Raw genomic sequence first — 17,896 nt, 5'->3', positions numbered from 1 at the left:
CGAACGCCTCTTCTAACGAACTTTTCGAGATACGAACCCGGTGTTTTAGATTTTTTTGCCTCTTCTTCTGAACTATTTTCACCTTACCAACCCAAGCCGCTGCTGCTGGGATGAAGGAGTTTCTTTTTTTCCCCTTTTTTGAAGAAAGAAAAGGGAGGGGCAGCTTGGAGGGGGAAAGAGTTTGCATTTTAAAAAGTAGGAGAACAGCATGCTTGCAGAGGCACTGAAAGGGTGTCCTTTGAAGAAAGAAAAGGGAGGGGCGCCCCCCTTGCCTTTTTTCCTTCCCACTCACCCTTTAGCCTAGCCTTGCTTCTTCCACCCGCCCCCTTTAGCTGCTCCTCCCTGCCCTCTGTTCGCCTCCCTTCTAAAGTTTGGGATTTATCTGAAGGATTTGCACGCATTATTTGCTTTTACATTGATTCCTATGGGAAACATTGTTTCATCTTACGAACTTTTCACCTTACGAACCTCCTCCCGGAACCAATTAAGTTCGTATCATGAGGTACCACTGTACTTACGAAGATGAAATATACTTTAATATTGTGTCTCCCTCATGAAAAGGGGAAATATTTTTTACCAGGAGTGAAATGCTCGCCGTTCATTTGTGCCTGTCCGTCATCGGAGAGCCAGTTGCGATGGCAGTGCGAGCCTCTGCCCACCTGCCCAGACACCACCATTTGGGTTATTTTAGCCTCTGCACATTTTTTTTTATATTAATGGGTTTTTAATTGTTTCTAACATCAGACTACTATTGCTGTTAGCCGCCCCGAGTCTCCGGAGAGGGGCGGCATACAAATCCGATTGATCGATCGATCGATCGATCGATCGATAGATAAATAAATAATAGTTCTGTACATGCATAGAGAGTAAAAGAACCCAGGCGGATGGACAAAGCCTCCTGCTACCTTTGCAATCGGCTCTCGGACAGCCAACATGCACGAGCAAACTGGGACCATTTCACCCCAGTAAAAAACAATTTTAATAAATCTGAGGATACATTGCCATTGTTGTTGTTGTTGTTATTGGTACTAATATTAATAGTAGCAGTATTTTTGAATACTATTCCTGTTATTGCAATAGGGCTGAATTTTCAAATCATTGGTTAATTTTGGTAAGATTCATTTGCTTGGGTTTTGTAGTATTTTTGAGTTAAAAATGATTTTTAATTACTCTCCTTAGTTGTCTTCATTGCCCTCTGGACAGTAAAAATGGGATCGTTGTAATCTGTTGACAACAATGTGAAAGCACAGATTCCAATTTGTTAGCTTAGTGTTGGTCTTCATAATCATAAAGTTTGTCCCAAAAATCTAGAATATCATAATGTGTTGACATAGGATAGTAGATCCAAGCATTATGGGTTTTTTGTAATTGACAGAATTTTTTAAACCTTCTCAAGGATGTTGAATGGGCAAATGTTGATACATACACATGCACGTATTCCCAGTTCGGACTGGTGCGCCTGAACCAGTACTGACCTGCTGGTGATATCACAATGATGCCACGGAACTGGTTCATGGGTGCTGGTCCATGGGTGCCACCATCTTTTGGGGGGAAGTGTTATTTTTTTCTTTCTTCTGTGCATGCACAGAAGCAGGGTTTCCTCGGAAGCATGTGTCACCATGTTGTTGTTGTTCTCCATTGCATCTGGAAGGAGAGTCCAACATGGGTATTACTCCAATCCTATTGGTAGAGACTGAGTTAGAAATTTACATATTAATTGAGCACCGCCCCCTCTGCTCTCCCCATGAGCCAGTTTTAAAAACTCAGTCAATGAGTAGAGACACACTGAGTTGTAGCTTAAGGTTTTAATAATGTACAAAAATATAAAATAAATTGTGAATAGGTTGTTGTTGTTTTTACCGTTTTAATCCCTTTGCTTTGTTTTTCAGGACATAAAGATACAAGAGGATTCAGACGGTCTGGGGTCTCTGCCCTCAGCGGGCACCACCCCCAACGAACCTCCTCAGGGGTATTGCATTCCCCCAGAGGGAGCACCCCGCAGAGGAGCATCCAGCCTGGGGGTCCCTGGCCTCCGAGGCCATACCGAGGCTGTCAGCCGAAGGTGGGGGGGTCCGCCCCCCCCACTGGGAGGCTTGAAGCCGGCTCGGAATTGCCGACTTAGAGAGAAGGAGCCGAGCGCCTCACAGCTGATGGCAGCGAGCCGCTAAAAGGACAGCCGCCGCCGCGGCAGCCCCCGAAACCGCCGATGCAGCGGAGCCGGACGGAGAGCCATGAAGGCAAGGAGCCTGCCGCCCCGGGCCGGACTGAGAGGCCCCAAGGCCGGGGGAGACCCAGGCAATAGCCCACGGAGCCGCGGAGGCTGGGCGCAGCCATGTTGGGGCTAATTTAGGCGGCGAGCGCCGTTTAGGCGCGAGATCGGCTGGCGGCTGGCCAATAAGGCGCGAAAGGGCTGGGACGCCCTAGTGCGCACGCGCAAATCCCGGGCAACCGAGGGCGCCATTTTTTCTGCCGAATTGTGCTGACGAGGTGGGCCTGATAAGCTACCGGAGGTCAGAAAGCAAAGAAAACGTGATTTACATTGCCTGGCAGCCGTGAGTAATATGGAGGACACTCAAGGGAAGGAGGTCCCGAGCTCTCCCGCACCATCTAAGGAGAAGGATAAAGGGAAGCCTAAGGAAAAGGCAAAATCCCATTCATCTGCCTCCTCCTCCTCCATTAAGGAAGCTGAGAAGCGCATTAAAGCGCTGGAAAAGAAACTTGAGGCGGCATTGCAGGCATCCCCAGCGGGGCTCCCTTTGGGCCAGAGGCATTCTTCAGAACCCCTATCACCAGCTACCTTCGGGCCTACAGGGGTGACATCAGCAGGTGATTGGTCCCCAGACCGGCAAGTCCTGCCCCTGCCCCAGAGCATGCCTTCCCCCAGCACATCATGGGCTAGACCAGGCTCAGCAGGCCATGCTGGAGGGAGCTACCAGGGGCCAGCAGCCACATTCACCCCCACTGCAGCGGGCTTGCGATCCCAGCCTGGGGCGTGGCAGAATCTGCCTCCAGATCTACAAGAGCTCATAGTAAATGCTTACTCACAAAATGTGGCACCGGAGGCCCAACAGTACGGGAGGCCCCCCCAACAAACGATGGGTTCTTGGTCGGCACCGCCCCCCTCGGGTTTGGGGTCCTTGTTAGAGGAACAGGAGCAGTTTGAGGACAGCGATCCGGAATTTGGCCTTTCAGAAGATGAAAATGTTCCTGAGCAGCCACCTTCGATTGGCCTGTTTAAACCGGCGTTGTTTAGAACCTTGCTATCCAAGGCCAAGCAGGTAATGAACTTGCCGGGCGCTGCTAAAACAGCGGAGGCCGCTGAGTCAGAACAAGCCTCGGCCTCGCTCCTGGATGAACCCCAACCCGAGTCCGACCACTTTCCCGCTTCAGGCATATTCGTAAAGGGCATAAAGAGACCGTGGCAGCAGCCAGCAGCGGCACAGGGCCCTTCCAACATCGAGAGAAAATTTTACACCTTTGATGAAGAGGTGGAAAAGCTGCTGGAATTCCCGCCAATTGACCAGCCGGTCGTGACGCTTGTCTCCAGCGCCTTGGTCCCCTCCGAGACTGGGGAAAGCCTCAAACCAGAGGAGAGGAAAGCGGAAACACTGCTGCGCAAGGCGCATCTGATGTCCGGCTGGGGATTCAGGGCGGCAGCAGCCGCGTCATTTATCAACAGAGCATCACTAATGTGGATCAAAGAGATGCAAGCTCGACTGGGACCCGAAGACGGACGTCTCCGCCAGGACTTAAGTAAATTATTGGCGGCGACCGAGTTTTCGGCGGACGCTACCCTCCACGCGGCTAAATTTTCCACAAGGAGCATGGCAACCACGTTGTCATCACGCCGGCTTTTGTGGCTGAGAAACTGGCAGGCCGACCTTAAGTCTAAGTGGCGCCTCGCCTCCGGCCCCTTCCAGGGCTCTACCCTTTTTGGAGATCTACTGGAAAAGGTCCTAGTGGAGGACAAGGATAAGAGGAAGGTCCTCCCTAGAGCCAACAGACGACCGGACAGAAGGTTCACTCCGTATTCAAGGCGTCAGTCCTTTCGATGGGACTCCAACACGGCCTCTAACCAGGGCCAACGCTCCTTTTCCCAAGGCCAGTACAACCAACAGGCCTATAGGAGCGACCGCGGTGCCTTTCAGGACAGACAGAGAGGATATCATCAGTCCAGGAGACCCTTTCGCGGAAATAATTCGAGAGGGTTCAAACGCACGAAGTGACTCAGCCGCACTTCAACCCCTAGGAGGAAAACTGCAGGACTTTGGCAGAGCCTGGCAGGCAACCTCCTCCGACCAATGGGCTCTGGCTACAGTCACACAAGGACTCAGGCTGGAGTTTGTACAGCCACCGCCAAGCCGTTTCTTACACTGCCCACTCATAAAGGACATTCAAAAGAAACTACAACTGCGCAAAGAGATCGCCCACTTACTAGACATTCGAGCGATAGAAGCGGTCCCGCAGCCGGAGGAGGGCAAGGGGTTCTACTCCATGATTTTCATCGTGCCCAAATCCTCAGGAGGCTGCAGGTTGATTCTCAACCTGAAGCAACTGAACCTATTTATAAAATACCGAAGGTTCAGGATGCACTCGCTGCAGACCATTCTAGCGTCCATCAGAAAGCAGGACACGTTAACATCCATAGACCTCAAGGAGGCCTACTTGCATGTCCCAATACATCCGGAGCACCGCAGATTCCTGCGATTTTGCACCGAGGGACGGCACTTCCAATACAGAGCCATGCCGTTCGGCCTGTCATCGGCCCCTCGAACGTTTACCAAGCTCTTGGACGTGTTGACCGCCAGCCTACGGGCTCGATCCATCAGACTCATGGCCTACCTGGACGATATACTCATTTTGTCCAGGTCCAGAATAACAGCAGAGAGAGATCTCATCGAGACACTGAGTACGCTGGAACTCCACGGGTTCACAGTCAATGTGGAGAAAAGCCAGTTGACACCTACCACCAAGCTCCTACACTTGGGAGCGATTATAGATACTCAAGAAGGCACCGTGTCACTATCACAGGAGAGACAAGACAATATCAAACAATTGATAGCCAGTATCCAACGGGGACCAGTTCAGCTTTCCTTGCTGTCAAAGGTACTGGGAACCCTAGTATCTGCCATTGGCATCGTTCCATGGGCCAGGTTCCATATCAGGACATTGCAATGGTTCCTTTTACCGGTTCAGAGGACCAAGGAGAGTCATTCTCACAAGCGGGTTCATTTGCCCCGGAAGGTCAGGGACTCCCTGAAATGGTGGACATCGGCAGCAATCAGCAGAGGATCTCCATTCCAGACAAGGGACCAGATAATCCTAACCACCGATGCCAGTCTTACCGGATGGGGTGCCCACGTCGGAGCTCACATGGCTCAGGGACTGTGGACGACAGAGGACCTTACATCAGGCAACATAAACTTCCTGGAATTAAGAGCGGTATTCTTGGCTCTGCAGACATTTGCACCTCTGGTTCAACATCAGCATGTGTTAGTGCTTACGGACAACGTGGCGACCAGGGCCCACCTGAATCATCAGGGGGGCACAAGGTCGCAGCGTCTCATGGAAGAGACGGAGGCTCTCTTTCTGTGGGCCGAACAACACTTACGGTCCCTAACAGCAGAGCACATTGCGGGCGTCAGCAATACACAAGCGGACTGGCTGAGTCGGTCCACCTTGGACCAGTCAGAGTGGAAGTTGGATCCAAGCCTTTTTCAACAAATAGTACAACGGTTTGGCCTTCCGCTGGTGGACCTCTTCGCCAGCTCCCGGAACACCCAGCTTCCAAGGTTTTACTCTCGATTCCCACAGCCAGGAGCGGAGGAGATCAACGCTCTCCGGACATACTGGCCGCCGGGACTGCTGTACGCGTTCCCGCCAACAAATCTGATACCACGAGTGGTGGACAAACTCCTGCGAGAGAGGGCGGAGGTGTTGTTAGTAGCCCCTCATTGGCCTCGACGGCCGTGGTTCTCCGACCTGGTGGCACTGTCGGTGTCCCCGCCCTGGAGGATCCCGGACTGCCTGATATCGCTCAGCCAAGGGGAACTTCAACATCCCGATCCCCAGTGGCTCCAGCTGACCGTTTGGCATTTGAACGGGTCAGGCTACAAGGATTGAAGCTACCAGAGAAGGTCATTGATACAATGCAGGCTGCAAGACGTCCATCTACTTCACGGATCTATCAGTCGACATGGGCGGCCTTTTGCAGTTTCTGCGACAAAAGGAACCTCAATATTGAACAGGCTTCGGTCATTACAGTCCTGGAGTTTTTGCAGACGGGTCTTGATCGAGGACTAGCGCCCAACACTCTAAAACGACATGTGGCAGCACTCGCGACCATAATACGAGTGGAAGGAGTAAGATCATTGACTTACCATCCTTGGGTGAAGGATTTCCTGCGGGGAGCTTCGAATCAACACTCCCCACCGATTCGGCGGTTTCCTTCGTGGGACCTCCAGTTGGTCCTCAAGGCCTTGACGAAACCACCGTTTGAGCCCCTAAGATCTATTCCGCTGAGACTACTGTCACTTAAAACAGCCTTCTAGTGGCAATTACGTCAGCTCGGAGAGTGTCAGAGTTGGCGGCCTTGTCGGTTCGCCCTGACCTTTGTATCTTTTACCCAGACCGAGTGGTGTTGAGATTAGATCCGTCCTTTATACCGAAGGTCAACTCGGATTTTCATAAGAAACAGGAATTAATTCTCCCAGACTTTTGTACACACGGCAGCCACCCGTCTGAATTGAGGTGGCATAAGATCGATGTACGCCGTGCGGTCAAGATTTATATTAGACGCACAGAAGGTTGTCGGAAGTCGGAAAAGTTGTTTGTTTCCTTTGCATCAGATAAGGAGGGACTTGGAGTTTCATCGGTGTCCATTAGTCGTTGGATCAGGGAATGTATTGCGGAGGCATACAGAGCCCGTAACCAACCGGTACCACCAGGGGTGACGGCTCACTCAACAAGGAGTGCGGCGACCTCAGCGGCCTGGGCTACTCAGGCGTCCATAGATGACATCTGCAGAGCGGCAACATGGTCGACGCCATCAACTTTCATTCGACATTACAAAGTGGACTCCTTCGCCTCAGCAGAGGCAGCTTTTGGGAGACGTGTTTTACAACGTGTTTGTTTATCTCCAACGTCCCTGACAAGACCTTCTCCCTCCCATGGGCCGTAAATCTCTGGTATATCCCATGTTGGACTCTCCTTCCAGATGCAATGGAGAAGAACCGTTGTACCTACCTGAACGGTCTTCTCAGTGCACTGGAAGGAGAGTCCAAACCCACCCGATACAGTTATGGGTGCAGGGACGCCGGAGTGGTCAGTTAGTCAGTTAATGGTTGTATAATAAAATTTGGTTATCCTCTTACTATGGTTTCTTCGTTTTTAAAACTGGCTCATGGGGAGAGCAGAGGGGGCGGTGCTCAATTAATATGTAAATTTCTAACTCAGTCTCTACCAATAGGATTGGAGTAATACCCATGTTGGACTCTCCTTCCAGTGCACTGAGAAGACCGTTCAGGTAGGTACAACGGTTCTTTTCGGGAGGTTTATTATTTTGGTACTGCGCACGCAAAGTTCAAACGCGCGGCTCCGCAGCGTGGGAGGAAGTGAACCAGCAGCGAAGTAAGTTAGAATCCAACCAACACAAACACACACACACGTATAACTAAATGGCATAAATAAAATAGTTGTTAGAAATATCATCACAGAATATAAATAAACTCTCCCAAGTAAACCTACTTTTTGCATTTGGCAGTGATTTTGTCAGTGCTAATGATGTTTAAGTGGTACTCCAAATGTTTTGAGATTATACCCAAGTCACCTATCAATATTGGTGCTGTGTTTGCTTGTTATTGCTGTTGTTATCAGCTTTTTAAAAACACTTGATTTTCTAAATAAGTGAATGGATGCCATCTAGTGGTATTGCAAATGCCATGTTGCCAGCCTATATCCTAGAGCAGTGATTTTCAACCTTTTTAAAGCCCCGGCATATTTTTTAAATTTACAAAATCCTCGGGCACACCACCAACCAAAATGACACAAAATGATACTCTAACACTAGTGGTGGCAACATTTGCCTCCAGTCCTGACCAGGATTAGAAATCGGGACCATGGGGAGGAGTAGCAGCTTCAACTACTCGTCTGCGGCCACACAATGAAAAGTGTGCGGCAGCCCGAGCGGGGACCTTCCTGGGTGTGGATGAGAGGCGGCCTGCTATTGGTTCATCGCTAGTGGTCGGGATGAATCCTAGAAGGTGATTGGTCAGTGAGCGTTCCCTGTGCCTCCACTCTTCCTGTCGCTGATAGCTGGAGGGATTCTGAGGGGAATGTTTATGTTCGGATGGAGGCGGCTGGCGGTGGCTGGTTAAATGGCCTCTGCGGGCCGTATCCCGCACACAGGCCGTAGTTTGGGGACCCATGTTTAATTTCCCCACGGCACACCTGACCATGTCTCACGGCACACTAGTGTGCTGTGGCACACTGGTTGAAAAACACTGTCCAAGAGGTATGGACTGTAGCTTATTGATTGATATTGACTTTTCCCCAGTGTCTAAGAAGTGACAAGCAAGAGGTTTCACCACTGCCTCGTCTTTAAAAATGGATGAACTCTTCAACATTTGTATCCAGTACAACAGGAAATCTCTGTTTTTAATTACTGGCAGGTCCCAGAAATAATTCCAGTGCTTGAAGGCCACTGAGAAATAGTCAATTTGAAGGCTTCCACCGGTCTGGGAATAGTACCGAGCTGAGCCCATTATTGTAGGGCAGATACTTGTGGAGGGCACCTTGAATAGGCAGAATTTGACCCTCACACTCCAGTGCCCTTATTGGCTGCTAATCCCCAAAGGCCTCTTTGGATGGGTTATGGAAATGGTTCAGTTTAACGTAAATCGTTATTTTATAGACTGAGCTGCACTTGTCAGTGAGCAGCATGGGAGAAAGAATAAGAAAGTGCTTATTTAAACTTATTTACTATATTTTTGGGAGTAGAAAACACACCAGAATATAAGACACGCCTTAATTTTGAGGGAGGAAAACAAGGAAAAAAAGGCCTCTGCCTCCCAGCAATTTGGCAAACAGCACAGATGATATACAGTGGTACCTCATGATACGAACCCCTCATCTTACAAACAACCCGAGATACGAACCCGGGGTTCAGAAATTTTTTGCTTCTTCTTACAAACTTTTTCCTTCTTACGAACCCACTACCGCCGCGAAGCCCCGCCGCCCGGCTGTCACTTTTTGAAACAGCCGAGGGGGCTTCTCAGCGTCCTCCTGAACCCGAACGCCAAACCCGAACTTCCGGGTTCGGCATTCGGGAGGCCACCGAGAAGCCCCCCGGCTGCTTCAAAAGACGACAGCAGGGCGGGAAAAGTTCGGGAGGCCGCTGAGAAGCCCTGCCGCCCGGCTGTCACCTTTTAAAACAGCCGGGGGGCTTCCCAGCATCCTCCTGAACCTGAACGCCAAAGCCGAACTTCCAGGTTCGGCGTTCGGGAGACCACTGAGAAGCCCCCCGGCTGTTTTAAAAGGTGACAGCCGGGCGGCGGCGTTTTTTTGTGTTGTTTTTTTTGTTGCACAGATTAATTGATTTTACATTGTTTCCTATGGGAAACAATGTTTCATCTTATGAACTTTTCGTCTTACGAACCTCCCCCGGGAACCAATTAGGTTCGTAAGATGAGGTATTACTGTATACTGTTTGCTGTGTATTTCTGTGCATGTGTCTCTGACCCGTAGAAATAGCAAAGGATTGGAAAAATGTACATTATGGCAGTATATTACTGCCAGAGTTTTCTTATCCCAAAAATGGGTGGACAACAACAGCCTGTGCTCATAGCAGGGGACCCCATGGCACTTGATGCCACTAACATTACCAGAGCAAATGAGAATCTATGGGGAGCATCAGAACAACAGGAAACAGACATTAGTCAGGACTCAGAAGTTGTGGCCCATCCACAAACGCTTCCCTCTTCCCAGGGTGCATTTTATCAGCCTATTCAACAGTTGACCCTTGATGCAACCAGCCTCAGGGCACTCGTGGCAGATGTCCTCCAACAAGCTCTGGCAAACTGACCAGGTTCCTTCTGGTGGGGGGCATCCCCCACCCCCTCTTCCTCCACATCCTCAGTTAAGACCAGAAGAAAGGCCCCATCTAAGAGGAGGCAGCTTGCAAAGAAACATAGCTCTGAGGATTTCTAATCAGGAATAGGTCATCATGGGTAGCCAGTCTCACCAGAAAAACATGTATTCAGTGACAGAATTGGAAAACTGTTAGGTCCCACAGAGCCGGCCTTCTACAGGTCCTGTCAACTAGACAATGTCGCTTGGCAGGGCCTAGGGAAAGAGCCTTCTCTGTGGGGGGGGCGGCCTTCTGGAATCAGCTCCCCCCCAGAGATTCTTACTGCCCCCACCCTCCTTGCCTTTCTAAAGACTCACCTATGCTGCCAAGCTTGGGGTCATTAGATTGTGCACCCTGGCCAATGAATGTATAGTAGGTTTGTTGATTGAATGGATATGTGCGTATTTTAATTGCTTCCTTAGTTTTTAGATGTAACTTCTAATTTTAATTTATTGGATTTTGATGTATATTGCTCCGAGTCCTAGGAGAGGGGTAGTATATAAATCCAAATAATAAATAAATAAACAAACAAACAAACTCTAAATCAAACTTAATGCCTAACTTGTATGATTTTTCAGTAAATGGGGTAAATAATCAATGCTCTGGATAATAGAATAGAATAGAATAGAATTTTTATTGGCCAAGTGTGATTGGACACACAAGGAATTTGTCTTGGTGCATATGCTCTCAGCGTACATAAAATAAAATATACATTTGTCAAGAATCATGTGGTACAACCCTTAATGATTGTCATAGGGGTCAAATAAGCAATGAAGAAGCAATATTAATAAAAATCTTAGGATATACGCAACAAGTTACAGTCATACAGTCAACATGGGAGGAAATGGGTGAAAGGAATGATGAGAAAAACTAGTAGAATAGAAGTGCAGATTTAGTAGAAAAGTCTGAAAGTGTTGAGGGAATTATTTGTTTAGTACAGTGATGGCGTTCGGAAAAAAACTGTTCTTGTGTCTAGTTGTCTTGGTGTGCAGTGCTCTGTAGCGACATTTTGAGGGTAGGAGTTGAAACAATTTGTGTCCAGGATGTGAGGGGTCAGTAAATATTTTCCCCGCCCTCTTTTTGACTCGTGCAGTATACAGGTCCTCAATGGAACTCAGGGTGGCAGCAATGGTTTGTTCTGCAGTTCTGATTATCCTCTAAAGTCTGTGTCGGTCTTGTTGGGTTGCAGCACCAAACCAGACAGTTACAGAGGTGCAGATGACAGACTCAATGATTCCTCTGTAGAACTGGATCAGCAGCTCCTTGGGCAGTTTGAGCTTCCTGAGCTGGCGCAGAAAGAACATTCTTTGTTGTGCTTTTTTGATGATGTGCCTTAGCAACATTCGGGATCTGTGTCCTGTTTTTTAACTTCCTTTGCCGATTTTTTACCTGTCACTAATGAATTCCCCCCCCCTTCTCCTTTTCCGCTTGTCTCTTGCCTTCTACCCCTGTGTTTTTAGGATGGTACTTTGTTTGATGGCCGGCCGATAGAGTCTCTCTCGCTGATAGACGCCGTGATGCCCGATGTGGTGCAAACAAGGCAGCAGGCGTACAGAGACAAACTTGCTCAGCAGCAGGCAGCCGCGGCCGCAGCCGCAGCGGCTTCAACCAATCAGCAAGGCTCTACGAAAAATGGGGAAAATACTGCAAACGGAGAGGAGAACGGAGCCCACACTATAGCAAGTAAGTGGGCGTGCAATTAATGGATTGTGAATGGCATGGCAGGCAGCCTAGATATATGTTTGTGTGTTTGAAAAACTCAGTTATTCTATCTTCTGCATACAGAACCCCCTCACAACTTTTTTTTATTTTTTTGTTTTTAAATACACTGCTCAAAAAAAAATAACGGGAACACTTAGACAACACAATATAACTCCAAGTAAATCAAACTTCTGTGAAATCAAACTGTCCACTTAGGAAACAACACCGATTGGCAATCAATTTCACATGTTGTTGTGCGCAATCAACTTTGTACAGAACAACGTATTCAATGAGAATATTCCATTCATTCAGATCTAGGATGTGTTATTTGAGTGTTCCCTTTAATTTTTTTTTGAGCAGTAAATATTTTTTTGAAATGCAATCTGTGTGGCTATTTAAACATTTCAACTTTCAAGTCAGTCAGATGAATGTGAAGCTAAATAAAGCAGAGGGAAAATACCCCACCTTACATAGTTAGAATAGAGTAGAATAGAATAGAATAGAATAGATTTCTTTATTAGCCAAGTGTGATTTGACATGTAAGGAATTTCTCTTTGGTGCATATGCTATCAGTGTACATAAAAGGAAAATACATTTTCCAAGAATCAGGAGGTACAACATTTAATGATTGCCATAGCTATTATTTGGGATTGGTTTTACAATACACATATTTATTTTAAGCCACCATTGCCTGCTTTTTCTGGTTTGCATTTACAACGCCAGGTGGCCTCTTTTTGCTGCAAATCCAAAACAATGATCTAAGGCAGGGGTGTCATACTTGCCGCGTGACGTGAGGTTTCGGTGTTTTTCCCCTTTGTGGAGCTGAGGGCTTGGCCTGTTCAGGACGCATCTGGCCCATAGGCCGCCGGTTTGACACCCCTGATCTAAAATAGTATTTCTCAACTTTAGCATCAGCTGGCTGGGGAATTCTGGATGATGAAGTCCATATCTCTTGAAATGGCCAACCTTATCCAGGAACATTAATCTAAGGAGATAATGGTGAATGAGCCCCCCCTGCTGGCGAAACAAGCAAATGCCAGAGGCCCTCCTGTCTTCCTAGAAGTGAATATATCCAGCTCCTCCATTCAATTGCCAGTTGTGCTGGAATAGCTAATCCAGTCTCTTTCACACATCCAAACACATGTATTAAATGTACGTGAGCAGACAAAGTCCTCTAGTCTCCCAGGACTACTGTTCTACCCAGGAGTAGAAGGATCCTCTTAAATTAGTTCGCCAGAGATCAAAGGCTATGATTAACGTGGCTCTCGTTTCATGGAAAATGAACTACGTGATCACTTTCAACTTCTGCTCTTGTTATCCAAACATAACCTTTTAGCATTTTAATTTAATTTAATTTGTTTTTTAAAAAAGATTATGATGCTAGTTCACAATAAAGCTGATTTTGGTAAATCATCTGGTCTTGTTTACTGAGAAATATGTGCTTAATAAGTCTTTTCTTGCCAAACAAATATATTACTGAGTCATAGCCACTGATTGGCTACGTAGTCGCAGTATTCAACTCAACTTAGATGAATCTGATGAAACTACCAACGAGCTGTTTTTGAGAGCCAAGAAATTTTATATAAAACAGTTTTTATTTTGAAACCTTACCATCTAACCAGTTAATATTCTCCTCTTGGAGCATATGTAGTTTTTATCATGGAGGAGGGGTAGAAGATAATAATAATTATATTATGGATAATAATAATAATAACCACACATGTACAAAGAAACATACCATGTGTAAATTTAAAAACTGTTTTGGCTTTATTTTAAGTGAGACGTGTTATTCCCTTTATTACTAAATTACATCCTGAGTCATATTGGATTGGGCGACCATAGAAGTCGAACGAATAAATAAATCCTCATGTGTGATTTATCCATGTTTAAAGATAAGGCAATGATGAAAGCATTTTGTGTACTTTTTTAAAATCCGTTTGTCCTCTTAGCCACCTTCTCCTCCAAAATATAATATCTATAGAACAATTATTAAGATAAAATGAGTCTAATCTGGTCAAGTGGGGGATTTAAATCATCACCTCCTTCCTTAAAGACCAACATATGACTCCTACTACAACTTCTCCAAACTGGAACCTCCTAAATGTTAAGGCTATTTTATGTGTCCTATTATTCCTGACTTAAGCTCCATGGATTTGAGTTGATGGGAACTATAGTCCAAAATTATCAAAGCACACTTTTACTTTAGGACTAAAATATATGCGTAATCAATGACAAGGTTATGGAGTCTTATTAACTTTTTAATATTCAGTTAAGTTTTTTAAAAAGGGTATGGACCTTTATGAAAGAAGAATTTTAGTAGAGGTATGAGATAACACATTTACAACATATCTACAAGAGTAAAAAGAGTGAACCAAATACAGGTGGTCCTCAACTTATGACCACAATTGAGCCCACATTTCTGCTACTATTTTGTTTCCCTGAAAATAAGACCCTGTCTATTATTATTATTATTATTATTATTATTATTATTATTATTATTATTATTATATCCTGAAATAAGCTCTTGGCCTTATTGCCATGCATTCAAAAGCCCGATTGGGCTTATTATCAGGAGATGCCTTATTTTGGGGGAAAACAGGGTAAGTGAGACATACATTAAATGAATTTGCATTAAATAACTTTCCTTGCCACAGTTGTTAAGTGACTCACTTCAGCTGTTAGAATTAATAGGCCAGTAGGTTAAGCGGTTTCCTCATTTGATTTTGCTTGTCCGAAGGTCACAAAAGGAGATCACATATGAAAATGAATCCATTGCCAAGCGTCTGAATTTGGATTCACAAAATCATAGAGATACCACAAGGGTCGTAAGTGTGAAAACGATCCTATGTCGCTTTTTTTCAGTGCCGTTGTGACTTTGAACAGTTACTATATGAGCTGTCATAAGTTGAGGACTACCTGTAATAAAAGTGATGGTGTCCTTAGGTAACCCATAAGCTTAGACATTGGGCATGAATGAATAATAACAATAACAAAAAAAAATACAACAGTAATTTAATGGCAACATATACCTCCCCTTTCCTTATGGTTTCTTTTGGATAGATAATCATACAGATATGATGGAAGTGGATGGTGATGTTGAAATCCCTCCTAACAAAGCAGTGGTGCTGCGGGGTCACGAATCTGAAGTTTTCATCTGCGCCTGGAACCCTGTCAGTGATCTTTTGGCCTCAGGGTATGCTTTCCTAAAGAAGTTGAAAATGTAACCTCTCTTTTCCAACTTTAATCCTAAGGAAAACTTCTTCATTTCCATATCTTCCTAACTTGTTGAATTGGAAATTTAGGAAACTGAGACTTTGTGTCTGGTTAGTAGCACATAGAGACTTGTATGAAAAGGGGAATGTAAGACAATGCTCTTCTGGTTTAGTTGGTTGAATAGGAACAATCAGATTATTTGTCTTAAAGTTCAAGGCGTTTGAATCTTGTTATATAGGTTATACAGGCAGGTCTCGAGTTACAACCATAACAGAGCTTTCAATTACGGTTGAAAGTTGTGATGGGCGAAAGCTCGCTGGTCACATAACTGACCTGATTTTTATGACATTATTTGCTTTGTTTGTTAGGTAAGCCAAAGGTTTGCTATGAACTAATTTTGGTGAAAACCCTAATTAACTGCCAATTTTCGTAATAAAATCAAGTAACTTGGATGCTATGAATATCCATAACCACAGTCTAATCGCCTTAGCGCTTGGACTGTGGTCATGTGACCAGGGGGACTACCCAATCATCCGAACTTCAAATCCGTGTCATAAGTAAACCACAGGGAGATCCATTGGAACTTCAAACGATTACTAAGCGATTAGTTGTAAGCTGAGGTCTACTTATAAACTGAATAGTTATTCAATTGTATGGTAGTACGTCTTTTCTTGATGCTTTTCAAGAACACTTCAAATTCTTCTTCTCTTTTAAATCTTTGGTAAGATTGACTGAAAAGAATTGTATTTTGTTTTTAAAGAAGCTGTTTATTTTGCAGATCTGGAGATTCAACGGCAAGAATATGGAATCTTAGTGAAAACAGTACCAGCGGATCTACGCAGCTGGTGCTTCGGCACTGTATACGAGAAGGAGGGCAAGACGTACCAAGTAACAAAGATGTCACATCTCTGGATTGGAATGTGAGCAAAAATTCCTAGGTTCAAATTAATAATCAAATTTTGAGCTTCAAATACATGCATTCTTGGAAGGGACACTTCCAGATTTCCATGAGCGCTATAGATACATCTGTGTATGTTTTATTCCTCCAGTGGTAGAACTAAGCCCAAGAGGTCATCTGCTGATGTTTCCATGTAGGAAGCAGCAGGGAAATTAAACATGCACACTTATTAATCTAGACCAGTGATTTTCAACCTTTTTTGAGCCACGGCACATTTTTTACATTTACAAAATCCTGGGGCACATCACCAACCAAAATGACACCCCAAGACACTCTCCTCTCTTTTTCCATCCCTGTCTCCTCCCCACCCGTGTGTATGTGTGTGTATGTGTGTTATTCTTTGGGTGCTTTTTATCATATGCTTTAAATCAAGAGTCACTTCTCCCTCTGTTTTGTTTCTCTCTCTTTCTTCTCATTCTCTGTCTCAATCATTTTCTCATTTCTCTTTTTTCCTCCCCTTTTTGTTCATTTTTCTCTCTCTCTCCCTTCCTCTCCTTTTCTCTCTCTCTCTCTTGCTTTCTTTCTCTCTCACTCTTGCTTTCTCTCTCTTTCTCTTTTCTTTCTCTCTTGCTTTTTCTCTCTCACACACACTCTCTTTCTCTCTCTCTTTCTCTCTCTCTCTTTCTCTTTCTTTCTCTCTCTCACTCTCTCTCTCAGCAAAATGTTGCGAGACCAGAACCTGAGCTTCCTTCTTTGCGGCACACCTGACCATGTCTCGCTGCACACTAGTGTGCCACGGCACACAGGTTGAAAAACACTGATCTAGACATATATCCCCAGTTTTTCAAAAAGTTTTTAAAATTCAGCAGTCTTTGCAAATTTGGTTTTTATTGCACTGTATGTATCTATGGAAATTCTCAGTCATCTATGTCAGTGTTTTCCAACCGGTGTGCCGCAACACACTAGTGTGCCGCGAGACACCATCAGGTGTGCCGTGGCGCCCCTAGGAAGCTCCAGCTGGGCGGGGCGCTGCCAGTGCCGGACCGCCGTATCCGGCGTTCTCCTGCTGGGCCCCAAAGAAGGAAGGCGGGAAAAAGGAGGCAGGGGCAGGGAGGTGCGGCAGTAGGAGTAAAGGGAGCCGCAGCTGCCCCGGCCTCCCCACGGTGCCTCCGGCCAAACGCGCCCCTGGCTTCTCCGCCCTGCCCCATTGCCCGCCCGATCCGCCCCCTCTCCTCCTCCGCCGCCGCCTCAAGCCTTGGGGCGCGATCCGCCCCCTCTCCTCCGCCGCCGCCTCCTGCCTTGGGGCGAGCAATCCAGGAGTCCGGGACTGTGTGGCTTTGCGCCATGAAGAGAAAACGGCCGACTTTTCCCTGCTGCCGTTTTCTCTTCATGGCGCAAAGCCACACAGTCCCGGACTCCCGGATCGCTCGCTTCTCCGGTCAGCAAAGCCATCTGCCCAGGAAAGCGCCGCGCTGGCCGGAGAAGCGAGCGATCCGGGAGTCCGGGACTGTGTGGCTTTGCGCCATGAAGAGAAAACGGCAGCAGGGAAAAGTCGGCCGGGCTAACGGGAGGCGGCGCGAGGCCAGGCGCTGGGGACGTCTGGGAGGGCGAGGAGGCTGATGGCTGTTGCGCACTCCACTCTCTCTCCAGCTCTCTCGCTCTTTCTTTTTCTCTCTGTTGCTGGTGTGGTGAACGAGAGAGAAAGAGAGAGAGAGAAAAAGGAGGGGAGAGAGAATGAGAGAGAAAGAAAGCAAGAGAAAGAGGGAAAGAAAGCAAGAGAGAGAGAGAAAGAAAGGGGGGAAGGAGGGAGAGGGAAAGACATAGAGGGAGGGAAGGAGGGAGAGAGAAAGAGAGCAAAAAAGAGAGGCAGAAAGGGATGGAGAGAAAGAAGGGAAGGAAGGAAGAGAGAGAAAGAGGGAGGGAGAAATAGAGTGAAATGGAGGAAGATAATTTTTTTT

General features: G+C 46.5%; 1 protein-coding gene across 2 annotated transcripts in view; it reads left to right on the top strand.

Moving 5' to 3' along the window:
- Positions 1-17,896, top strand: part of TBL1XR1 (TBL1X/Y related 1) — a 320,769-nt gene that overhangs the window by 279,175 nt on the left and 23,698 nt on the right. For both annotated transcript variants that reach the window (XM_070753655.1, XM_070753656.1), the window contains exons 5-7: positions 11,587-11,809; positions 14,888-15,020; positions 15,819-15,960. In XM_070753655.1, coding sequence (XP_070609756.1) covers positions 11,587-11,809; positions 14,888-15,020; positions 15,819-15,960 — 498 coding nt within the window. The remainder of the gene's footprint in view (positions 1-11,586; positions 11,810-14,887; positions 15,021-15,818; positions 15,961-17,896) is intronic.

The sequence above is a fragment of the Erythrolamprus reginae genome, chromosome 5 (genome assembly GCF_031021105.1).
Source record: "Erythrolamprus reginae isolate rEryReg1 chromosome 5, rEryReg1.hap1, whole genome shotgun sequence".
NCBI classification, from domain to species: domain Eukaryota; kingdom Metazoa; phylum Chordata; class Lepidosauria; order Squamata; family Dipsadidae; genus Erythrolamprus; species Erythrolamprus reginae.
This window is presented reverse-complemented; position numbering and strand designations above follow the sequence as displayed.